General features: G+C 46.4%; 2 protein-coding genes across 2 annotated transcripts in view; one reads left to right on the top strand and one right to left on the bottom strand.

The window, feature by feature from the left end:
- ASIP (agouti signaling protein) overlaps positions 1 to 10,919 on the top strand; it is a 142,009-nt gene extending 131,090 nt beyond the window's left edge. Inside the window, exons 7-8 of the mRNA XM_077769368.1 lie at positions 9,863 to 9,947; positions 10,828 to 10,919. Of these exons, the coding sequence (XP_077625494.1) occupies positions 9,863 to 9,947; positions 10,828 to 10,919 (177 nt within the window). The remainder of the gene's footprint in view (positions 1 to 9,862; positions 9,948 to 10,827) is intronic.
- Positions 10,920 to 12,418: 1,499 nt separating this feature from the next.
- The window catches only part of AHCY (adenosylhomocysteinase), a 13,428-nt gene continuing 518 nt past the window's right edge, over positions 12,419 to 25,328 (bottom strand). The window contains exons 2-10 of the mRNA XM_077769307.1: positions 20,141 to 20,331; positions 18,880 to 18,955; positions 17,302 to 17,451; positions 16,310 to 16,422; positions 15,656 to 15,863; positions 15,477 to 15,564; positions 15,259 to 15,376; positions 14,017 to 14,211; positions 12,419 to 12,987 (exon numbers count right to left, since the gene is read on the bottom strand). Of these exons, the coding sequence (XP_077625433.1) occupies positions 12,856 to 12,987; positions 14,017 to 14,211; positions 15,259 to 15,376; positions 15,477 to 15,564; positions 15,656 to 15,863; positions 16,310 to 16,422; positions 17,302 to 17,451; positions 18,880 to 18,955; positions 20,141 to 20,331 (1,271 nt within the window). The 3' untranslated portion in view covers positions 12,419 to 12,855. The remainder of the gene's footprint in view (positions 12,988 to 14,016; positions 14,212 to 15,258; positions 15,377 to 15,476; positions 15,565 to 15,655; positions 15,864 to 16,309; positions 16,423 to 17,301; positions 17,452 to 18,879; positions 18,956 to 20,140; positions 20,332 to 25,328) is intronic.

Genomic DNA, 25,328 nt, shown 5'->3' with positions numbered 1-25,328 from the left:
TGCTGAGGGCCCCCGCCTCCAGGCCAGCGGAGAGGGGCAGGGCGCCAGCAGGGAGGGGTAGAGCGGGGCTCTCGGTGGGGAAGTGGGGGTGGGGGGGGCGCTCTTCCTGAGGTGGGTGATTTCTAACAGGTGTGGCTTCCTAGGACGAGGCGCGGCGTAGCTACTTAGTTTGGGAAGGAGCTTTCAGGAGGCGGGGCTTCAAGGAGACTTGGCTTCAAAGACGCTTGGCTTGGCTTGGAGATTAAAATCCAAATATATGTAAGTTGCTCCAAGCTGTGTGGCTGTTTCTTTTTTTCTTCTTTTTTTTAATGTTTTATTTATTTCTAGGAGAGAGAGAGAGACAGTGTGAGCCGGGGAGGGTCAGAGAGAGAGGGAGTCACAGACTGAAACGGGCTCCAGGCTCCGAGCTGTCAGTCAGCACAGAGCCTGACGCGGGGCCCGAACCCACGAACCGCGAGATCACGACCTAAGCGAAAGTCGGACACTTAACCGACTAAGCCACCCAGGCGCCCCTGTGTGGCTGTTTCTTTAAAGGACTCCAGAGATCCTTTTCCGTTCCTCGAGTTCCCTTCGCTGAGGAAGACCTGGACCGCGCATGCTCTAACTCCTGGGGTCTGTGAAACCCGATTACTCTGGTCCTACGGCTGCACTCCCCTTAAGCGCTTGTTCGTTGGAGAAAAGTGCTGCCCCCTACTTGGGAGCAAACGAAGCTGCCCGTCCGGAGCTGGCTGTGAAGGCGCACACACCAGTTGTGTCTTTCCACGATGTCAGCTTTATTCAGTCATTAAGCAAGGTTAACATAATTATAAAGCAGATTCAGGTTTCAAAATTCAATGACATTTCACAACATGTTTAACTTGGCTTTTTATATGTCAGGCAAAGCAAAAGACAAGTCACACAATAAACAATGTAGAGCGGAATGGGGAGGAAGCTACGGAACCAATCTGTGAGCACGCAGCTGGGATAAGGCCTCAGTCTTGTCTGGGTCAGCTCTTGGCACTTATTGCTTATCATGTTCAAGCTGTGAAGGATCTGTGTTCTTTCCACAGATCAATCAGGCAGAGCCTCCGGCTGCCGTTTTGAAGTGTTCAGACATAGAGAGGTCAGTGTCTGAGGAGTCTGACAGCTTACTGCAAAAAATTCTCTTTTTAAAAGGGATTTAATTAGTCTTAGGCCTTTGCTGACCTCCTCTGTTTCTGTTGGTTACAACTCCTGAATGTGTCAAAAGCTGGTGCTGATCTCCGAGATATCTGGTCTTAGCTGAAAGGCCCTTAGCGGCTTGCATCATTGCTTGACAGTTGCGTGTTTGACACAGGCTCCTGCTTAACATAAACAACTCTATCTTTCTCTTTACATTCCACCCCGTGATTGCTCATGACAAATCTCTGAGGGTCATGCAGGAATCAGGTAAATCTTAAACCAAGTCAGCAGTACGAGTTTTCAAATGTGAAAGAAGGTAAATCCAAATCATTCAATCATGTTTTCAATCAGAATAAAAAATAAATCTCAAATCATATGAAATGTCAGTTGACATCATAAAACAAAGATCATGTCAAATGTAAACAAGTTAGATACATTAAACAGAATCAAATAAAGCAAAATTAAGTAAGGATTACATTTTAAAACTCCAACTTAAAGTCACATCTAATAAGAATTAAGTCAAAAAGAGAGGAGAAAGTCTAAATCTAAATGGAATTAAGGTAAGTTAACAAATCAACAATGCAGTCAAATAAAAGAAATAAGAATCATACTGTTGGGGTGCCTGGGTGGCTCAGTCGGTTAAGCATCCAACTTTGGCTCAGGTCATGATCTCACGTTCATGGGTTCGAGCCCGCCGTCAGGCTCTGTGCTGACAGCCAGCTCAGAGCCTGGAGCCTGCTTCGGATTTTGTGTCTCCCTCTCTCTCTGCCTCTCCCCCTCTCATGCTCTGTCTCTCTGTCTCAAAAATAGGTTTTAAAAAAACATTTAAAAAAAGAATATTGCCAACTAAAGGCAGATAAAAGTTGAAAATACACATGGAATCTTGAACAAAGGCTCTTGGCACATCTAGAAAAGAATGGTGAAGGTATGGTTAATCATAGTCTTTTTGTGATTTTTCCTTCTTAAACCTGAGGGTACATAACATTTTAATAGCATGTCTAATAAGATATATAACAAAAATAATAGCTAAAAGCAAGAGAAGATTTCCTTAATGAATTCCCAAACATGTATAGAGAAATAATCCCTTTAAGTATTTTAAAGGGGTACAGTCAGGCCATGAGCCAGAACAAATCACATGTTTGAAGAGTTTTGTTAATAACTCTAGAAAGGAACATTTATTGTATATGTTTTGTATTTTTTTGTTCAGTGCAGCCAAGTTGGTGTTAATGACTCCTGAGGCCACATGAGTGACCTGTGAAGCGTGTTTAAAGTGGGTTAGCTTGTTAGTCGAGGTTTTATGGGCTGCTTTGAGCCTTTCTAAATTTTCATTTAGAAATGTATCAATTTTGTTAATTTTTATCCAAGGTATTTCTGTTACTTTAGTCTGATAAGATGTTGAAAAAAAATTTTATATGAATATTATGAGACAAAGGTACCCATTTTGGTAATGTTGCTAAATGTTACATTAACCTGGAACAATATATATTTTTAAATGTTTATTTATTTTTGAGAGAGAGAGAGAGAGAGAGAGACAGTGTGAGCAGAGGAGGGGCAGAGAGCGAGGGAGACACAGAATCAGAAGCAGGCTCCAGGTTCTGAGCTGTCAGTCAGCACAGAGCCTGATGCAGGGCTTGAACTCACAAAGTGCAAGATCATGACCTGAGTCAAAGTCGGACACTTTAACCAACTGAGCCACCCAGGCACCCCAGCTTACAATATTTTAACACAGTCATTGTCTATGGTGATGATAGATGGTATCATTCATTCTATATGATTAAGGAATGTGGCCTCTGAGAAGTTATTGGCACAAATTATGGGACAGTGAAAGTGTCCCATGTCCAAAAGTAAGTTTCTGATGGATGCTCTTGTTAAAGGGAAAAGATTAGCATTGATTTCCAGTTCATGCCGTGTATAATACATGTTATTAGACCACTGAAATATTATCTCTTTGGGTAGTAAATATCCATGAATCCATAAGGATGTATGCGGTGCCAGAAGTGCTGTGTTATAATGTATTTTTGGTGGTACAGAATATGTGTCATATGCTAATAAGCTTTAACCCCCTAAGTCTTAATAATGAAAGTTTGCATTGTCCTATATTGTCACAACCTGGTGGTCTGGAGGTGTCTAATTGTGAAAGAGACTCCATCAACTCAGAAGAATACTTTACAATAATGTTTCTAATATCACTCCATGCTCTGTCCAGTAGGTTATCGATTCTACAACAATTATTTTTTAATTGTTCTCTTATGCAGAAATTTCTAAGATTAAGTAACTTCTATTGGGGGGCCTGAACTTTATGGTCAATGTGAATAGTTAAATTCCAGTTGGTAGTCATGATAATCATGCATAGTTGAGACAATGGAATATAATTCTCTGAATGCCGAGGAGATGTTGGAACCTAAATTTCCTACTAAATTAAGTATTTGTTTATTTTGAGAGAGAAAGAGAGTGCACGTCAGTGGGGGAAAGTGCAGAAAGAGAGGAGAGAGAGAATCCCAAGCAGGCTCTGTGCTGTCAGCTCAGAGCCCAGTGCAGGGCTTGATTTCACGAACCATGAAATTATAACCACAGCTGATATTGGCCCCATGGGCCAATCCCTGAAGCCTCACTTTGGTGGTTGTGAGGAGAAAAATGGCGACCCCCTAGTCCCTTCTCCACGGACCAGGTGTCCCAAATCACTCCTTTGGATCAGTCCTCACTGTGCAGGAAGCATAGACAAGGTGGGCCGTCTTGTATGCCCCACACCCAGCCGTGTTCCAAGCTCCCACTCCCTGCACGTTAATGCTGCCACCTGAAATGTAATCCCGCGAGCCATAGTACTTCAGAGCAGGAGACCGGTTCCTCCTGATGCCGACTGCACCCCTGAGGTACCATCAAACCCAGAGGGGACTCCTGTTGTCCCCAGGTGCGGGAACAGGGCAACAGCCCCAGTGCAAAGAAAGCCTTGCAATTAGAGATGGGATGATAGAATCCCTCTCTGACCCAGTCTGAGGTTTTTCTCTTGTCCGGATACAGTCCTACGTTTCCCCAGCCGCTCTTTCTCTTCCCTTTGTCTCTCTGTAGAAGGGGACCCGTCCCCTCAGCACCTCTGTGTCCCAGCTGTTTTTACCTCCCCCAGTTGGCAATCACACACCTATGAGGCTGTCTTCCTAGTAGACTCCATCTCCTTTCTTCCCAGACTCTTGGGGTTCAGAGTCCTTTGGCTTCAGCCCTTCTTTGTTTGAGATGCAGGTAGGAAGTACAGAGCCCCCCTTCTCCACCATATTGAACCCCACTCCTTTGCTCATTATTGATGAACACTTGGGCTGATTCCATAATTTGGCTATTGTGAATAATGCTGCATTAAATATAGGGGTGCAATGTCCTTTTGAATTAGTGTTTTCGTAGTCTTTGGCTACTCAGCAATAGGATTTTTTTTTAAATGTTTATTTATTTTTTGAGAGAGCGTGAGTGGGGTCGGGGTAGAGAGAGGGAGACAGAGGACCCAAAGTAGGCTCTGACCTGTCAGCACAGAGCCGGAGCAGGGCTTGAACCCATGAACTATGAGATCATGACCTGAACCAAAGTTGGCTGCTTAACCGACTGAGCCACCCAGGCACCCCTTCTATGTTGAATCTTTTAAAATTTATATTTTTGAGACAGAGAGCTAGAGCGAGACGCAAGTGGGGGAGGGGCAAAGAGAGAGGGAGACACAGAATCCCAAGCAGGCTCCAGACTCTGAGCAGTCAGCACAGATCCCAAGGCAGGGCTCAAACCCAGAAACCATGAGATTGTGATCTAATCCAAAGCCAGACACTTAACCGACTGAGCCACCCAGGCACCCCTATGTTGAATTTTTTGAGGAACCTCTATACTGTTTTCCACAGTGGCTGCACACTTTGCAGTCCTACTGAAAGTGTACGTGTTCCTTTTTTTCTACATCCTTGCCAACACTTGTTTCTTGTGTTTTTGATTTGAACCATTCTGACAGGTGTGAGGTGATAATCTCCTTGTGGTTTTGATTTGGATTTTCCTGATGAGTGGTATTGAGCATCTGTTCATGTGTCTGTTCATGTCTTCTGCCCATTTTTTAAATTGGATTGGGTTTATTTTGGTGTTGAGTTGTAGTTCTTTATATATTTGGTGGGTTTTTAAATGTTTATTTGAAAACTTTTTTTTCTTAGTGTTTATTTATCCTTGAGAGAGAGAGAGACAGAGCATGAGAGGGAGAGAGGCAGAGAGCGAGAGAGGGAGACACAGAATCTGAAGCAGGCTCCAGACTCTGAGCTGTCAGCATAGAGCCTCATGTAGGACTCAAACCCACAAACCAGGAGATCATGAAGTCAGGTGCTTAACCCACTAAGCCACCCAGGTGCCCCAAGTTTTTGTTTTTAATGACTGAATTGCTTTGTGAATTATATTATATATACATATATATATATTTAATATTTTTCCTTTAAAAAATTTTTTTAATGTTTATTTCTGAGAGAGAGAGACCGCGTGAGCAGGGGAGGGTCAGAGAGAGAGGGAGATACAGAATCTGAAGCAGGCTCTAGGCTGTGAGCTAGCTGTCAGCACAGAGCCCGATGCAGGGCTCGAACCCACGAACCGTGAGATCATGACCTGAGCCGAAGTCGGACGCTTAACCGACTGAGCCACCCAGGCGCCCCTTTAATATTTATTTTTGAAAGAAATAGAGCATACATGTGTGGGAGCTGGGGAGGGACAGAGAGAGAGGGAGACAGAAATCCAAGCAGGTTCCACACTGTCAGCACATAGCCTGATGTGGGGCTTGAACCCATGAGCCATGAGATCATCACCTGAACCGAAATCAAGTCAGACATTGAACTGACTGAGCTACCCAGACACCCCAGTTCTTTTTATATTTTATATTAACCTTTTACTGGATATGTCATTTGCAAATATCTTCTCCCATTCAATAGATTGTCTCTTAGTTTTTGTGGTTTGCTATGCAGCTTTTTTATTTTGATGTCCCAATTGTTTATTTCTGCTTTTGTTTCTCTGCCTCAGGAGACATACCTAAAAAATGTTGGTATGGCTAATGCCAGAGCAATTATTGCCTGTGTTCTCTTCTAGATTTTTTATGGTTTTAGGTTTCACATTGAGGTCCTTACTCCATTTATAGTTTATTTGTGTGTATGGTGTTAGAAAGTGGTCCAGCTTCATTCTTTTGCACATAGCTCTCCAGTTTTTCCAACACCTTTGTTGGGGACTGTTTTTCATTGCATTTTCTTGCTTGCTTTGTTGAAAATTGACCATATAATAATGGGTTTATTCCTGGGCTCTTTATTCTGTTCCATTGATTTTTTTTTGGGGGGGGGTCTATTTTTTGTGCCAGTACCAGTAGTATATATCTTGAAATCAGGGATTGTGATACCTCCAGTTTTGTTTGTTTGTGTTTGTTTGTTTTCCAAATTGCTTTGGCTATTTGGGGTCTTTTGTGGTTCCATACTAATTTTAAGATTGCTTGTTCTAGTGCTGTGCTATTGGTGTTTTGATAGGGATTGCATTAAATCTGTAGATTCCTTTGGGTAGTATGGACATTTTGACAATATTTGTTCTTCTAGTCCATGAGCGTGGAATACTTCCCATTTATTTGTGTCATCTTCACTTTCTTTCATCAATGTTTTATAGTTTTCAGAGTACAGTCCTTTCATCTCCTTGGTTAAGTTTATCCCTAGAAATTTTATTTTTTTTGATGCAATTGCCAATGGGGATTGCTTTCTTAATTTCTTCCTGCCTACTTTATTATTCTTTCTTTTGTTTTCTCTGTTTATCTCAGTATCTATCAACACCCGGAAATCTGCAAATGTATGCATGTCAGAGGTTGCAAAGGAAAAATAGAGATGGGACCTGGGGGGAGGAGACAGAGTGCTGTACCTGGGGAACTGGGAAATAAAGGGGGAGGGGATTTGATGAGGGGAAAGGGTCAATTCACTGATGAGCCAAGAGCTGCCCCTTGGGAATCCCAAAGCAGCCCATTTACCAGTCTTAAGTGATTTGGTAATTAGTTGATCTCCATCTGACAGAGCACCACTCCACCTGCCCCTGCCTCTGAAGGCCCAATACCCCAAGTAATTTTCAGTAGTTGCACCCAAGCCAGAATCACGGAACCCCTGCACTTGCCAACACGTCTGGAGGGTCTGAGACATGCCCCCTTTCCCCAGGATGCCTCTTAGCTTGTTTCCTGACTTTTGCCACAGACTGAGGCCCTGTGATCTGCAATTATCATAGTATCACACCAACAGTGACTATTGATTGAGCAGCTACTTCATGCCTGGTTGATACCAAGGTTCCCAAATTCACTTCTTGAGGTAGGTATTGTTGCAAATAAGCGTACTGGGGCTCGGAAACGCTAAGTATTGTGCCTAGACTTCACACCTCTCTGCTGATTCACCTCCAGCCCACCTTAATCACTAGGCCACTGAAAGCCAGGCATAGGAGATTCTATCTGCCTAGAGCCAACACTTTACAGCTGACTCAGCCCCAAGGCCTTTTCCCATTTTTAAAATTTTCCTACAACCTGGTGCCATATCTGTCTTCTCCACCTCAGGAGGACTCTTGAAATTGGCAGGGACAGCAACCTAGTTCCAACAGGCCAAAAGAAAAAGGGAACTTTGCTATTGTTCACATCACTAAAAAAGTCCAGAAGGTATTTCTAGTTAGTATAAAGCCTAGATGCAGGTCCTCTGGAATGTGTCACTGTCTCCCACTTCTGTGTGGTGTCACCCTCAGGTAGGCTTCCCCTCGTGGGGGCAAAGTAGCAGGTCTGGGTTCACATTCCTGCCAATCCTGGTAGCCCCATTGAAGAGCACTCCTCTTCTCCATCCAGCTGCTATCTGCTGTGCAATAGGCACAGAGGCAAATTGTACAATGACTACTATATAGCATACAGTGTAGGCATCACCTGGAGACTTGATAGAAATGCAGATTATAGGGCCCAATCCCAGACCTACTGAATCAGAAGTTCTGGGGGTGGACCCAGCAACCTGTGTTTTAACAAGCCCTCTAGGTGGTTCTGATGCACACTAAGCTTGCTGACCACTGGGTTAAGGAACAGGCATTAGTGGGGTTACACATAAGTCAGCAATTAGTAGAAGAGCAGGCAGAGATCCCCGTGGACAGACATGCTGAGGCAGGGCATTCTGCTGGATACACTGTAGGCCTATGCTCCCACCTACTTATTTCTCTTCCTGGAAATAGGGGAAGTATGAGAACAAGTGTGAGTGCAGGCAGACCATTAGGGTGATGTGCAGGGTAGATTTGGGTACCAACTATATTTATGGGAGTTGTCAGAAAAAGCCCACTGCCTAGCACTTGGAGACCTTTGGGCCTCTTGTGAGATTGTAACTCCCCCGGCCTAGGAGAGGAAGCCAGCTGTCCTGGGGGAATATGGGTCTAAGCAGCCCATGATAAGCTCCTGTGGTCACTGTTCGGCAATTTTCTACATTGCACCACACCAGATTTCTAGTAAAAGTCCTAAAGAGCCCTGCAGTTGAGTTTGGATCTACTTGAGCCATGAACCTATCCTTGAGCCAGTCTGGAGAGTTGACAGATGAGGAACTGGTTGAAGCTGACTGACAAGGCCTGGATCACATCAGCTTCCCTGGCTCCCTCCATCACTTCAAATAGGTTTCCTAGTCTTGTCCCTTGGAGTAGTCCTGAGCAGGCCTCTGGAAAAAGAATCTGGATACATGAGGTTTCCTGAAAATCCAGGCCTCCCCAAAGAAGTGACCCCTGCCTGCTGCCTCCTATACTTCTCACTGGTATCAACAGGCCCCCATGACCCTTCCAAGCTCATTACTTGTCCCCACCAGGACTTGATAAGTATGCCAGCAACTCTAGCCTAGCAGGCTCTCCCACCACACGGATGGGGGCAGAGGGGCCTGGTATCCTAGAGGCAAGCTGGACAACACCTGGATCTACAGGATGACATTGTGTGTCACTTACTCTCCCTGGGCCTCCATATGTCCATATACAAATGGTGGATTTGACTCTATAGTTGCTCTAAGATCCTTCCTAGTTCTAAGATCCTATTACTTTTCTAAAGCATTGTCTCATTTCCCAAGTATTCTAAATTCTCTGCCCTCAAAAACAGCTCCCTCACACCCACTTTGCTTGACACAGCACTTAAAACTTGACATGAAACTCTTCATACATGTTACATCATTTGATCCTCAAAACAGCCACATGAAGCAGATACTTCTGTCACTGCCCCAACTAACATGGGGGTTAACAGCAGACCCATGTCTCCTTTCAAAGCCCAGCTCACTGCTTCACAACCCCCACCCCCTCTGAAGGGCCTTAACCTCCTTTCTTCCTTTCCTGGGGGGAAAAATTACAGCGATAGCCAGGCTAGAGATACTACAGAACCCTTAGCCAATTCCTTCTTTTCCCCATGAAGCTTTGATGGTGGAGCCCAGACATCAGGAGTGTGGCATGGAAACACATCATTTTTCATTTTGGGTACCTGGTCAGTGTCACACATGTGATAGATCAGGTAAAGCTGAGACCAGATGTGAAAGGAGAGGGTTGTTTTTTGGTTTTGGGTTTTTTGTTTTTTTTTTAATACACAGTGTAGTTTTATGGAGTTTACCTGAGGCCATTCCCACATGCTTCTATGTATAAGTATACAAACATTTGTATCTTAATGAATGAAAATGTTGAAAGACACATTATACCACAGTGTTGTCTTTTTTGTTTTTTGTTTTTTTTTAAGAGGAACGGACAGGACATCTCCAAAGAGAAAAGGGAAAGGAAAAAGGGCCTGAATAACAGAAACCAGAACTCACAGAGGACAGGAGGTAGGGGACTGCATGGGGTCTCCCAGGAGGGAACATCTGGAAAGGTATTTCCTATGTCTGGAAGGAGACAGATTTGAGGGTTGGAAGTGCGCTTACTACACAGGCAGTAGCATCTTAGAGGGAGCAGAGTGAATGGCATATGACCTTAAGTGTTTAACCTTTCTGGCTCAGATGAACAGTGGCCTGCCCCTTTTTTCCACTGAGAAGTTATCGTCCCAAAACTACCATGGCAAGTTGCTGAGGTGGGGGATACAGGAAGCACTTTCTGGTGGAAGTCTTGCCTTTCAGTGACCCTCGTAAACCTGGGCCTGTGGGTAGGGATTGGGCTTGGATGGGGAACTCAGAATCCTATCTACTACAAAAGCCAGCTCACTTTCACGGCCCTTCTCAGAGCCTGTTTCCTGATCTATAAAACAGAAATTCAAGCTCCGACCAGGTTATCATGAGGAATAAATAAGCACTTACAAAGCACAATGCCTGACACACACTTAGGTATGCAAGAGACAGTAGTGGGCATGGTAATGGGATTGTTTTGACCACTGGTATCATGATCAGTTGAGAAGTGGGTTCTATGTCACTTGTTACTGGTAATCGTTGAAGTACCAAAATTCATTAAATTATTTACGGTGGAGTCATTTCATATATGCATGTAATATATTGTTAGGTGATCTTGGGTCAGGCCACTTGGCCTCTCTGAACCTGTCCTCATTAGTAACATGGGGAATAATACCACCTCATAGCCAGAGGCCAAAAATACAAAAATGAACAAGCCACATTTGTGGAATGTTCAAATAGGGACACTTTGGGAGTCTGTGCAGCTTTAGGATTAAAACCAGAGGTCTCATTTTAGTGTTTAAGGCCTATTCTTCTTGTCCCCTAGGCCACCTTTCTAGTCCTTTACCTCACATCTCCCACTATACTATAGGCAAACAACTCTTCCCTACCCCCTCCCTGCAACTCACTCTTGCTTAAGCTGTTCTTCTGCCTAGAATACCTTTGCCTTCAATTCCTCCTATTAAAAATTATCACCTCTTTCAAAATCCATTTCAAGCATCACCTCTTCCCTGCTGCTTTTCTCCTACTGCTGCCAGGGACTGAACTCTAAAGCTGGGTAGAAAAAGAGAAGTGTCAGGAGATGGCAGAGCTGTCTTGTGTGTGGATCTCCCTCTAGCTCAAGATCCCAAAAGGCCAAGGTCAGGTCTCAAACATCCCGATATCCACAACAGGCCCTCCATCCAGTGGATGACCCTTAGAATACTCTCCGGTTACCCATTCCAGGTGGGTTCTTGTTTTGGTTTGATTTCCAAGACCAGCACAAAGTTCAATATATGACTATTTAGGCAAATAGGAAGGAACTCAATTTCCTATATGTGACCTCTTATAAACTTAGGAGTGGAAACTCATAGAGGTGTCTTTCCTATCTCTAAGATTAGGGTAACATTATTACTATGCTTGTTGTGAGAATAAAGAAAACCAACTACAAAACACCCAGCATCCAGTAGGTGCTCAAAAATAATAGTCCCTCCTCACCTCTCACATACACCAAGGAGCACTGGATCAACCCAAAGTGTAAATGGGAAGAAAAGGAAATATGAATTGGAACAGAAAAATATAAGGTAGAGGAAAAAATATGAATAGAGGTTACAATAAACATAAGTGGGCTAAATTCACTTATGAAATTAAATGATAGTCTTTAGATTAAAAAACGTGCTTTTTATAAGAGACACACTTGAAGAAACAGAGTTCTCTCTTCACTTTACCCATTCTTCCAAGCCCAAGAGTTTGCCTGTAGCCTTTATCATCCCACACTGCAGATGACCCCTCACCGTCATCAGCACAGAACTATTATAACTCCTTACTCATGCCATATGTTGTTGGCTGTGGATTACCTATATAATAAAGACTCAAAATTCTTTTAGGCACCAAATTTTTTATTTACCCACCTTCTTGTTCTAACATTATAAACCAAATTAATTTTTTTGATCCAAGGTCGTGATAGGAACCATCATGTTACAAAGAGGTGGCAGATCTCTGCCTACATTTATGATTCTCTGGCCCCTCTCAACTTCTGGCTGTCACTTTTCTTGTCCTTTTTTGGTCATCCTGTAACACTGTATTCTAACCTCTGTAAAATAGGAACTGAAAGTACTGACCTCGTTGTTCTGAGAAACCTCTTGAACAACAGAATGCCCAGCACTAAGCCAGGCTCTCAGGGACAAACTGCCAATAGTTCCTCCCTGCCCTTTGATATAGTTCATTCTCATTGGTCATGGGCTGAGGAACCAGTAAATGAGAACATGGGTATAAAGGCCATAGGCCAGGGGAGGGTCTAGATGGAAAAGTGCATGGGCTTTGTGACCACCGCTGCCAACTTCCAACCTAAGTAAGGACTGACTGAGAGAGCAGTTCCAAAACCCCTGAGCTCATGGCTCCCTGTGTACCTCTATCATGACCAGGGCTTCAGAAGGGGCTTCTTAAATTTTTTAAAAAATGTTTTTATTTATTTCTGAGAGAGAGACAGGGATAGGGAGAGATAGCATGAGCAGTGGAGGGTCAGAGAGAGATAGAGATACAAAATCTGAAGCAGGCTCCAGGCTCTGAGCTGTCAGCACAGAGCCCAACTCAGGGCTCGAACCCACGAACAGTTGAGATCATAACCTGAGCCGAAGTCACACGCTTAACCGACTGAACCACCCAGGTGCCTCCAGAAGGGGCTTCTTAATTCACCATGCCACACTTGGAGCAGTATGAGGGATGCAGTAGAGGTTAAAGACTGAGTGACCAGCCCCAGGGAGTCAATGGGGGACATTAACAAACCTATTCCAAAGTTGGTGCCATTTGCTCTTGAGAAAGAGAAGTGTGACCCCAGCAAAGCCAGCAGTTATAAGGTAAACAACAGGACTACTTCTCAGTAGCGGTAATGATCAGGCTTGAAAGGGCCTTCACGGGACAAGCCTAGGTACTTGGCCTGCTTCTCAGTCAGCTTGGTCAGCTTCACATTCAGCTTACCCAGGTGGGCTTCAGCCACTGCTTCATCCAGCTGGAGAAAAACACAGGAAGACCTAAAATCAGTGCCATGCTGCGGGACCCCTTACCTGCATCCAGCTACCAACAGAGATAAGAAGTATTCTGTGGGAGCATCTGTCATATGTGTTACAAATATTTCCTTATTCCATCCTCACAGCCAGCCTCAGTGAATGTATTGTTTTTGGCTGCCCAGATCCCCTTCCTCAAGAGAGAACTATGCTACATACTCCCCTCAAACTAGCCCTGATAGGACCATCAACTACATCTCTTTCCTCACCCTCCACCAACCCAAGCAACTAACCAAATGCTCCTCTGGAATATATCTATGGACAAAACATATTTTCTATGACAGGTAGAAACAGAGACTCTTCAATTCCTAAAGAGGAAAGGAATCTTAAACAGTGAGAATATCAGTCTCAGCTCATCAGTGGTAAGTCTATTTGACAGATGAAGCAAACGTAAAGAAGAAAACAGCCAAGGCAAAGAGAAAGATAAATCCCTAGATCCAGTGTCTGAATCTTAGACTCCTCCGTTATATAGCCAAGACTTCCTTTTTAGATTAAAATGGTTGTGATTGTTTTAAAATATATCCTTAAGTTCTTTGTCCGTAAACTCATAATACCCTTCCTATCATGAGGTAGAAGACCAATTCCTCACCCTTTGAGTGGCTTACTTCCTAATGAACAAAAGAAAGCAGAAAAGATGTCGTGGGAATTGGAGACAAGGTCCTAAAAGGCACTTGCAGCTTCCTCCTTTGCTTTCCTGTGGATCATTCACTCTAGGGGAAGGCCAGTTGCCATCTCATCAGGACACTTAAGCAACCCTATGCAGATAGACCCATGTGGTGAGGAATTGAGACCTGCCAACATGGACGTGAAGTGATCTTCCAACCCTCGTCAAGTCTTCAGATGACAACAGCCACTCTCTGGGAGTCATACCCTGCTTTGGGCCTCAGTTTCCTCCTCTGTTAAATGAAGAGAATGATTTCTGCCCTGTGGAGGACCCTGTGAGAACCTCTAAGAGGACAGAGATGCAAACCCACCTTCTTGGGCAGGAAGTGGACCCCAACAGGGTATTTGTCAGGGTGAGTCCACAACTCTATCTGTGCCAGCACCTGGTTGGTGAATGAGTTGCTCATCACAAAGCTGGGGTGGCCCATGGCACAGCCCAGGTTGACCAGCCGGCCCTCAGCCAACAGGATGATACGGCGCCCATTTTTCAGCCTGTAGCGATCCACCTGCAAGTAAGCAGAGCAGCAGTGAGGGTTGGTAGGGCACTGTTGCCAAAGTCCACTGCTGCCTCATCCTGCCCTATTGTCCAGCAGGCCTTCCTGCCTCCAATAGTGTCTGTGAAGGACCTGGACTGTCCTAAAGCAACCTTCAGCAAGAACTTGGAGCTTACAATTAGTAAGAGCTAATATTTATTAAGCAACTCTGAGCTATAGACCTCACCAGTCTGCTGTGAGAATTTAATGAACTGAACAAGTACCTGACACATGGCTTGGCAGATACTAAGTACTCGGTAAATATTGGTTAATAATTATTATTAATTCCACGGGCTAAAAACACACACAAACTATGTGTGTGTGTGTGTATAATTATCATTTTTGATTCTAATAACAACCCTATGATAGAAGTACTATTATTATCCCCATTTCACAGATAGAGAAACTGAAGTTAAACTAAAGAAGTTAAGAGAAACTAAAGGGTTAAGTTGTAGGGCACCTTGGTGGCTCAGATGGTTAGCATCTATCCGATTCTTGATTTCAGGTCAGACCATGATCTCATAGGTCATGAGATCAAGCCCCTGCATTGGGCTCTGCGCTGATGGTGTGGGACCTGCTTGGGATTCTCTCTCTCCCTCTCTCTCTGCCCCTCCCCCACTCATGTGAGCACATGGCGGGGAGGTGCACATGCATGTGGCTCTCTCAAAATAAATAAACTTTATCTAAATAGATAGATAGATAAATAAATGGTTAAGTTGATGCAGTTTGAGCCTGGACATTTTAAGGACAGATCCCATGTTCTCAACCACCATGCTAAGTAAAAGTTGGAATGGTGCTCAACCATGGCTGCCCAGCAGAATCATCTTGGGTGTTTTAAAAAATGGGGATGTCTTGGTATCATTCTAAGATTTTCATTTAAGTGGCCCTGAAAATGGGCCCTCTTCTTCCCCCATCCCACTGCCAGGTTGCCAGAGCCTCCTCATCTACCCTTCTTGGTGACTAGCCCATAGTCATGTCCCCCGCAGTCTCCCATCTGTCCACCCTGCTGAGACTTCTCACCTGAGGCTTGATGTTCACTTTCTCCACAGCATTTTCGTTCAGCCACTTGACATCAATCTCTACATCAAAGTGTCCAATGTTGCACACAATGGCATCATCTTTCATCTGCTCAAAGTGCCTGTCAGGGAGCACCAACCCATGGAAGACACTCAGGGACAAAGAGCAGCCCCAAGCCTGCCCCTTCCCTCGCTTCCAGAGACCCCCAACCTAGCACCTACCGGCCAAGGATGATGTCAGTACAGCCCGTGGTGGTGACAAATATGTTGCCCTCCTGACATGCCTCTTCCATAGTGGTCACTTCATAGCCTGTGCAGAGACAGTATCCACGGGTCATCCAGGGTGGCCCTGTCCCTTCTCTAGCCCCAGTGGCTGACAGCCAACCCTCGCCCTATCATACCCTCCATGGCAGCCTGCAGTGCATTGATGGGGTCGATCTCCGTGATGATGACACGGGCCCCGAAACTCCTCAGGGCCTGGGCACAACCTTTGCCCACATCGCCATAGCCTGCTACCACAGCCACCTTGCCTGCAATCATCACATCTGTGGCCCGCTTGATGCCATCTAGAAGAGACTCCCGGCAGCCATACAGGTTGTCAAACTTGCTCTGAAAAAAGAGGGGCAAAGAGGTGATGGGGGCAGACAAGGCCCCTGGGCCTCAGACCTACTCAGCATTTTGGCCTAGTGGGTCTTGGGCTGATTGCTTCTCTCTACCAGCTAATGCACTCATATCCCCCTTGCTCTGATCAGCCCAAGATGTTCTCCCTGGCCTTTCTATGCCAGTCTAGAAGGCCCTAAGGATCAACTGCTAGGAGAGACTTGCTTAGAACCTGCTTCACCTTAAAGCTTTTGGTGCCCAGCCCTAAAACTCACTATATAGTTATTTTCCTCTTTAATGGACTTATTACCCTCAGTTAGTTACCATCCCCTTACCCCCCTCAAATAAAGGCTTCAAGTCCCTAGCCTAGAGCCTTCCCAGGCACCTTTCTTCAGAGGACTACTAAGCTGCACTAGGAACCAACAGCTGAACATGACACTGATTCACAGACTCACCTTAGTGACAGAGTCATTGACATTGATGGCAGGCACCTTCAACTTCCCATTAGCCATCATCTTGTATAGGTTGTGGACCCCTGTTGTGGTCTCTTCAGAAATGCCTCGGATGCCTGAAAAAGAGAGGAGGGAATGAGCCCAAAGCCAGGAAGAGGCTGCCCAAGGGATAAAGGGGGTGCATCTGGAATGAGACAAGAGCCTCAGAAAGCCCACACCTCAATTCACCCAAAATTCTCATCTTTACTCCCCAAAGCTGCTCCTCTTTCTGAGTTCCCATCTCTGTGACTGATACCATAGTCACCCGATCCTCCAGGCTGGCATGCAAGAGGAGTCATTACCACCACCAGGCTGAAGGATTCCGTCTCCCAGCAATCCCAAGCTCTCCATTCCTCTGCCACTGCCCTAGTCCTCACCACCATCATCTCTTGAATGGTTTCCCAGCCACAACCCATTTTCTACACAGGGGCCAGCAACCATTTTTAACATATGTATTTTCAAAGAAATCTTTAATACCATCCAATCACTTCTCTCTGCTCTCAGGATCAAGCCAAACTCTTCTTTCTTGGCCTGTTAAGTCTCATTAAAGTTCCAGCCACATCCTGCAATTCTACCCAGTGAAGGAACTTGGCCATGCTGACTTCCTTTCTGTTTCCTGTGCCTCAAGGCCTTTGCACTCATTACTGCCTCTACATTCCTCCCCACCATGTTTTAACAAAGCTGACTCCTTCCCAGTTGTTCCCAGCCCTGGCCTATGCTTGCCCTTGAACCAGACCTCAGCCAAGCCTCTTCCGCCCCACTCCCACGACCTCAGCCCCACACCATCAGAAATCAGGAAGCCAGGCCCCAGCATGTCTGCAGGAGCCTGCCATCCTATCTTCCACAGAATCTGCTGCTCGAGGCAGTGGGAGTCCTGCCAGGCCTGCTGCTTTCACATGGGCAAGCACGCCCCAGATACACCACGAACACCCTGCCCACCCACCTGCCCTACCTACCTGACAGGAGCTGTGGGTATTTGGTGTGAATGAGGTTCGTGAGGTCACCTCCATCATCCAGAATCATGTTGAGGGGCCCGTCCTTGAAGTACAGCGTCTGCTCAATGCACCACAGGTACTCCTCATCCGTTTCACCCTTCCAGGCATACACTAGAGTTTGAATGGTACCGCACATCAGGGCGTGGCCCTCCCCACTGATGCCTGCTCTGGGGAACCACCTGAGCAGAGCCGATAGAACCTACCTAATTCCCACCTCCGGCACCTCCGAGGACTCAGGCAATGAAAAGAACACAACTTGGAATCAGATAGACCTAAGTGCAAATCCTGGTTCTACACTCAACAGCTATGTGACTGAGCAAATCGCTTCACCTCTGTGAGCCTATTTCCTCACCTCCAATAGTACTGATTAAGTGAGATGGAAGCCAAGATAGAGGTATCTGGAAATAATCTTTCCCTCCCTACCTCTTTCTGCCTGGGCCTCAACAACTGGGACATCAACCTAGTGACGAGGGCTCCCACCCACAATGCCTACTGCTGGGATAAAGGTCCTACAGGGTCACTAAACTACACTCAAGTGGATCCATGATTCAAGATCCAAGATTCATTCTACACTGCTCAGCAGTCTCTGTGGTAGGTTGTCCCAGGCTAAGCCTGGCCATAAAATGACTAACAGCAGCTACTATGCAAGGAGCACCTTCTCTGTGCCACACATTATTCTAACTGCCTTATACTCCATCTAATTTTTCCTCACTGAAACGCTTTGAGGTAGGCATTACAATCATTATCTTTTACAGCTCGGAGAGGAGCTAAGATGTACCTAGGTTACTAGCATGGGCATTCCAGAACAGGCATCAGAATCCAGGACTCCTGACTGCCAACCCAGACTGGGACACTCGTATGGGGCTCTCAAGAATCTCCTGTGAACAAATGACCCTGACCAAGGAGGCCCAGGTGCCCCTCCCCAAGACTAAAGCAGACAATGGTCTTGAAAACAAGGCCTTTCCCAGAAAAGGTCATGGAGACCAAATAAGGCTGAGGAACAGGGGAGGACATGCCAGTCCAGGGTCTGGAAGGATCCTCCTCCACCCATTCCCTTCCACCTACGGCTGGTTAGAAGAAATTGTGAATGTCCTATTTAATCACCATCAGGGTTAACTACTCCCCTCCTCAAGCCCTGGCAGATGTGTGCCTGTTTCTCCAGCAGCTTGACAGTCTTTCCTCAGGATGCTAGACCGTCAGGCCCGAGACAATGGACCTCTAAGGCTCTTTTCCTGCCCAGCATTCCTCCCTGATTCTTTTGGAAATAAATCTACGTCCTTTAAGGAACTTCCTCTCCTCAGTATCATGTGGTTTCCAACCATAAGATCCCACCCTTCCTGTTTACATGATTTGAGATGGGCCAGTAAGTACATTCCATAGGGTTTCAGATGATAGTGGAACAAAACAACTCTTTCCTGAAATCATTAGACTAGAATTCTCCCCGGCCAAACCGGTCACAGAGGGGTCAGTGAAGCAAACAGGGAGAAGCAGAGCCCCTTCACGCATTCCCACATCCCCCCAGCAGCAAAGAGGACTCACCAGGAATGCCAGCCTTGGCAATGGCAGCCGCTGCATGGTCCTGGGTAGAGAAGATGTTGCAGCTGGACCACTGCACCTACATCAGCCAACAAGACAGAGCTGCTGGTCACAGACAGCTCAGAAGCACTGAGGTCACTGGACAGGGATAAAGCAAAGTCCTGCATCGAGGGGGAAGAGGCTCAGGATCTAGGCCTAGCTGGCTCTTCAACCGCAGGCTGGGGACAACTGGATGGGAGCCAGAGCATTGCCAAGACCTGATTTAGGCTTTAAAACATCACCCGGTAGTATGTGGAGGGTGAAGGGCTCCACCTGGGAACAAGGAGACACGTGAAAAAGCTGCAATAAGTTCAGACAAGAAATGCAATGGTAGCAGTGGAGGGGATGATGGGTACATTCTGAAGGTTGGGAGGACAGATTTTGCTGCAGGATTAGTTGTTGGGGTGAGAGCAAATGAGGAGTCAGGGATGACCCCAGGTTCTTGAACGGAGAGAACCTGGAAGGCTGGCGTTTCCATTTACTTACATGAGGAAGACTGCAGGAAGAGAAGGGGAACAGGAAATCATGAGTGTGGCCATGTTGAGGTTGCGATGTCAACTAGATGTCTAAGTGGAGAGCACTGACACATCAGCTGCTGGATATGTAAGTCTGAGTTTCAGAGAGACGTCCAGGCTAATACATATATTTGGGAGTCAGCACCATACAGACAGTATTTAAGGCCACAAAATCAGATCCCTGGGTGTGAATGTTGAAATAAGAGGCCCAAGGGATGAGCCTTGGTGTACTCAGTTGGTTTTGGCTGCTCTTCTCTGCCCCATCTTGGGAAACCATCTTACTGCAAAACTCCCAGACAGGTTAAAAGAGCTGCCAGCCATTGGTACATATAACCCAGGCTGAAACAATCAGAGCACACCACCCTTTCAGCACTGTGTTTGGTCCATGGCGGGCACTTGACCCTGGGAGGGCCAATGAGAGCCAGTCAGTCCTCAGAAGACTCAGTGGGCCCTCAGGTTTTGCTACCAGAGCTCCTCAGTCAGGAGGACGTGAACTGAGGGAACTCAGTAACTATCTTCCCAGTCAGGGAGAAAATATGCCTACCAATAGTCACCACAAAGGGTGGTGGCACTGTGACAAGCTTGGAGCCTCTGCCCTGCCCCAGAAGGACACCACATTAGACTTCCCAGCTCCCTCCCCTNCCCCCCCCCCCCCCCCCCCCCCCCCCCCCCCCCCCCCCCCCCCCCCCCCCCAAAGCTGAGGGCCTCACCTCAGCACCCAGGGCTACGAGGGTCTCAATGAGGACGGCTGTCTCCACGGTCATGTGTAGGCAGCCAGCGATGCGGGCGCCCTTCAGCGGCTTGGAGGCCGAGTACATCTCCCTCATGCGCATCAGACCCGGCATTTCATTCTCCGCAATGTCCAGGGCCTTGCGTCCCCAGGCGGCCAGGCTGATGTCAGCTGCAGGACCAAGATGGAAGGGAGTCCCATGAGCCGCCTCATCCCACCAACCACAAAGCACTACCACTCTCACTCATCCACTTGTGGACACAAAACACTAAATTGAGAGGCTCACAGCCTTGGGGGAGAATACATTTAATCAAAGAACCACACAGGTATGTGAAAATTACAACGCAGGTAAGTGCCCCTTAAAAAATAGCTATCAACCTGTACATACATTCGTTCCACTACCCATTCTGCTGCCACCTACCAACCTCCTCATTCCCTAAAGACTGTAGCTCCTGGTGTTCTATCTTCCAAGTCATCATTCTCAGTGACTTCATCTAACACCTTGGGCTCAACAGTTGCTTCATCTCCTTGACCATATGAAAATGCTGCTTCCTTCCCCACTACTGATGTTTCTTCCCTCTTGGAGGACACTCACCTGTGTAACTAACACTCTTGGCCTCTCTCTGCAGGATCATAGGACTTCAATACTAATCTACACCCTCTGGCTTTGATGCTATTAGTAATGAGGGTTTAATTTTGGCTTCTATCTGCCACCCCAAATGTTTCAAATTTGTCCAAATTCTCAGACAGAAAAGGAGGATACTTCTCTCACCATCTCAATACTCTTCTAATAATCTCACCCTCTATCTCTCCCAGGCCACACGAACCCATTCTGTAGGTCAATGGTTGCAAACTTCCCTGATAAAAGAGTCATTGGGCATACTTGTAAATCTCGCCGAGGAAAAAAGATTCAATAGGTCTAGGAGGAGGGTAGCGACTCCTGGTAATTTTTATCATTAGGGAAATTTGGATCCTGCCAATCACCCAAAGAGGTGGTGGGTGGGAGGGAAAGGACTGTAGAGAATTTAATAACAAAAAATAAAACTAAATCGGGCTGCCTCCTACTGTACAACTACTGTACATTCAGAGATGATATATTCCTCCCCCATGGGAGGGACTTACTCCCAGAGTGCCTCAACACACAACCCCCTTCCCCTATCACCTCTGGCCCCACCCCCACCCATCCACCTTGGCAGGCCATTACCAATGCCACTCTCTTTTGAAAGTCTTGAATTCAAGCAACCACCTCTGGCCACGTCCAACCTTTCCAATTCTCTCTCCCTCCTCCTTACCCTTTTAGGAAAGGGTAAGGCCAGTCAGGTCAGAACCTCTAACATATTAATCCTACTGGTTTCCACAGTCCCTCACCATACCACCTTCCTATTCTCAACTTCTTCCACAGTTTAAGACTCCACTGTCTCCTCTGAGAACTCCTCAACAAAACTCCCACCCTGGTTAAACCCAACCTTCCACTGCACCCAAGGCAAAGAGCCCAGCGGGAGGAAAATCACAACCATTCCAAGACCAAGAATCTCAAGGGACACTCTACAATCCTAGTACATTTTCATAGTAAAGTCATTCTTCTTTCCTACTCTATCTAAACCTCTAATGCCTCTCCTCATCAACTAATGACCTTACTTCACAATTCATTAAGAAGAATTCAGAAGAATTCATGTTTCCACCATGGAATCCACTCTTCATCTGTAACTACACACCAAGCATTCTTTTGGTACAAGAGAGGGGTCTCTTGAGGGTGGGGCATGATCCCATGTACTCTTACCTCCTTGCAGACCTCACTACTCCAGTGTAACTGTTCTTCCCCAGGTCTTCCAAGACTGGCCTAATTCTATATCTAATGGTCAACTATCTATGTTCACGGTCTCCCTGAAGCACTGTTCCCCACTAATTTCACCTTCCTTCTGAAATCCTGTCTTTTCTTGACTTCCATGCCTGTCCTTCTGTGATTTTCTTCCTGCCTTCTAAGCACCTCTTCCTATAACTCACTCTAACGTTTGGAAGCCCTCAAGGCTCCATCATCTCCCTCTTCCCAGATGAGCTCATCACATTACAAGTTTTAAATACCTTCCCTACAGCCATGACTCCTACCCAAATTCCTTCCAGCCCAAACTTTTCCCCTGAATTTAGGGGAGAACTTATCTACTCAGCATCTCTACTTGGATGCCCAGCTAGATCTATTAGGTCATGTTTGAGCTCCTGGGACTCCCTGTCCTCCCTCTCAAACTTTTACTTCCCCAATCTTCCCATTTTAGGAAATGAAACCATCATTCAACCAGCCACTCCAGCACAAACCTTAAGATTTCTTGATTCTTCTTTCCCCCTTTAGCTCCCTTCCAATCCATCTGCAACGTTCCAACACATTTCATCGCCTTGAATCACTGAAGCAGCCTCTGCACTGGTCTCCCTGCTCCCACATGCTATTCCTCCCACAGAAGCCCGAGGAAGAAGCATTTTAAAATTTAAGTTATATCACCTCCACTTTTCCAGGAAAGTAAAAAACAAACAAATCTCCACTGGTTTCCCCTTACCTCTGAATAAAATCCTAACTACTGACTGCCAGCCCTTTCCCCCCACCTCTCCACCCTTTTCCTCCCTCACCAGCTGTTCAATCACACCACCTTCCTTTCAGAGGAGCTAAATTCATTCCCACCTAAGGCTTTAATTCAAGCAGTTCTCTCAGCCTGGGAGGCTCCTCCTCAAGCACCTGATATAGTATCTGGCACAGAGTAGACGCTCAACAAACACCTAGAAACAGCAAAGAACCTGGTGTATGTATTCTTGCTGGAGTAACAGAGTTCCCCAGGGTGACTCTACTGGTAGGGAGTAAGAGGAAGAGTAAGGATTTTAGTCCCAGTGAGGTGGGAAGCTCCAAACTTTTAAGGGGAGTATCATGACCAGATCTGTCTTTTGAAAAGATGCCCTTGGTTGCTGCATGTGTCCGTGGAGCAAGAGACCAGGGAGGAAGGAGGGAGACCAGAACTGGGGAGGTGGCCAGGCAGATGGAGAAGTGCGCAGATCTCACAAAATGGAGAGAATCCCACGACATTATCCAGATGCAGGTCTGTCCTCCACTTCTCCTCCAGTCACCTTTGTATCTCCAGTGCCCTGCAGGGCCTGGCGCAGAAATTGAAAACGTCTACTGACCATTTCTGTTGTTGGAAACGATTGAGAGAGGGTCCAGGAAAGTGGCTGGCACAAGACAGGTGCGGCAAAAAAGAGACAAATGGGAACCTAGCCCAACTCCCAGCATTTGCATTTACCTATGAAGAAAGAGCCCAGAGAGGAGTTTGCCCCAAGTTCCACAGCCAGTCAACGGGGGTGGTGGGGATGGCCCGGGAGAGGGGCAGGGCTACAGCCAGAGGCCCTTCTCAAGGATCAAGGATCGTGGGAGGGGCCCCCCAGTAGCAGACAATAGGCTCTGTCCTATCCGGCGAAGCTCCATCCCCTCTGCCACCAGAGGTCCCTCTAGCTAAAAATAACTTCCTCACTGGCCTCAGGACAGCCATGCCAGCCCCAGAGTTTTCCATAGGTCCTGCAACTCCAAGAGCACAAGAGGGTCTAGTGCTCTAAGTTTTGGGTTATTTGGTCCCTGGGTTGCAAAGGAATTACAGAAGTTTCAGGAACATGTACCTAAGGCAAACCAAGAGGAAGAGCCAATACCTATTTTGAGCTTCAGTTCCTTCATCTGTAAAGTAGAAATAATGATCTCCAACCTTGCTATGAGCCCTGAGGATTAAAGATGTGATGTGGGGGGCACCTGGGTGGCTCAGTCGGTTAAGCATCTGACTCTTGATTTCAGCTTGGGTCATGATTTCACGGTTCATGAGTTCAAGCCCTGCATGGGGCTCTGTGCTAGCAGTGTGGAGCCTGCTTAGGATTCTTTCTCTCTCTGCACCTTCCCTGCTCATGTTCTCTCCCTCTCTCTCTCTCAAAATAAATAAATAAACTTAAAGAAAATAAAAAGATGTGATATGGGCAAGTTCTGGTATAAAATGCCCTTTCTGATGGGCGCTTCCTCCTCCAATCCTATCCACCCAAGCTCCCCAACTTCCAAATGCAGCCTTTTCTCCTTCCACACAACCCAATGCTCTCAATCCTGACTGGCTGATCTCTCCACAGTATGAGCTCAGGCACTGAAGTGACCTTGACTTAACCTTTCTGGCTTTCGGTTGTATGGGACCAACGGTCTACTATGTCCACTTGATAAGCTACTATTTCCACAGAATCTTTGCAACTACATCCTACTAGTGCCTCAGTTTCTTCCTCTGTATCATGGGATAAAGTCCACCTTCAAAGATTATCTTGTAAACACACACAAATCAGCGGATACACTCCAAGTGCTCCATAAATACTGATGCCTTCCTCCAGGTTTAATGGTGTCTTGAATTTACTTTAAAAACTGCCAGCAGCCTGAACAGATTCGTGCTGAGTTCATTAGGTTTGTTCCAAGTGTGTTCACTTATACACAGCAGTGAAAAGGTGTGCAAACAAGGCCTACGGTTCAAATCCTGCTAGACCACCTCGCAGCTGTTAAGATCCTGAGCAAGGTTATCTTTATTCCTGTGTCTCAGTATACTCATCATAAAATGAGAAACAGTCCCTTCCCTAAAAAGTCGTGAAGAACAAAATGAATTAATCTACAATAAAGGTAGAAGGTGGTGCCCGTTCCCGGTAAATATTAACTATCAGTTTATCAACTTGATAAACTGCAAGGATTTTTCTAAGCATTCCAAGTTGCCTTCGAGATTCTCTGCACGACTGTCCCTGTTGGCCAGGAGAGTAACCCCAGAGGCTGAGTAACGAACTCAAAGTACCCTGTGAGTGGACTAGTGCCGACCTCAGGCTCGCTCTCCAGGCCTCTTCTCCCACGCCTGAGGGACTCCACTGCCCTCGCCTTCCCTACAGGAGGCCCAGAGAGGAGTGGGCACTTGTCCAGGTCCACCCAGCTGGCCAAGGGGCCGATCCACACCAGCTGGCAGGATCGTGGCCTTCTGAAGTAGGTCCCAGCAGGTGCCAAACGTCCCAGGCCACTGCAGGTGCGCGCGCCCCGGCAATTCCAGCCTCTTCCGAGCGCTACACGCCGCCAGTTGGCGGTTCCGCAGCCCGCGCCGCTGCACCGGGCCTCGCGCGGCACTCCGGGACTTGTAGTC

The sequence above is a fragment of the Crocuta crocuta genome, unplaced genomic scaffold (assembly GCF_008692635.1).
Source record: "Crocuta crocuta isolate KB4526 unplaced genomic scaffold, BGI_CrCroc_1.0 scaffold445, whole genome shotgun sequence".
Lineage (NCBI taxonomy): Eukaryota > Metazoa > Chordata > Mammalia > Carnivora > Hyaenidae > Crocuta > Crocuta crocuta.
Note: the sequence above shows the minus strand (reverse complement) of the source record. Positions and strands in the feature narration are given on the sequence as shown.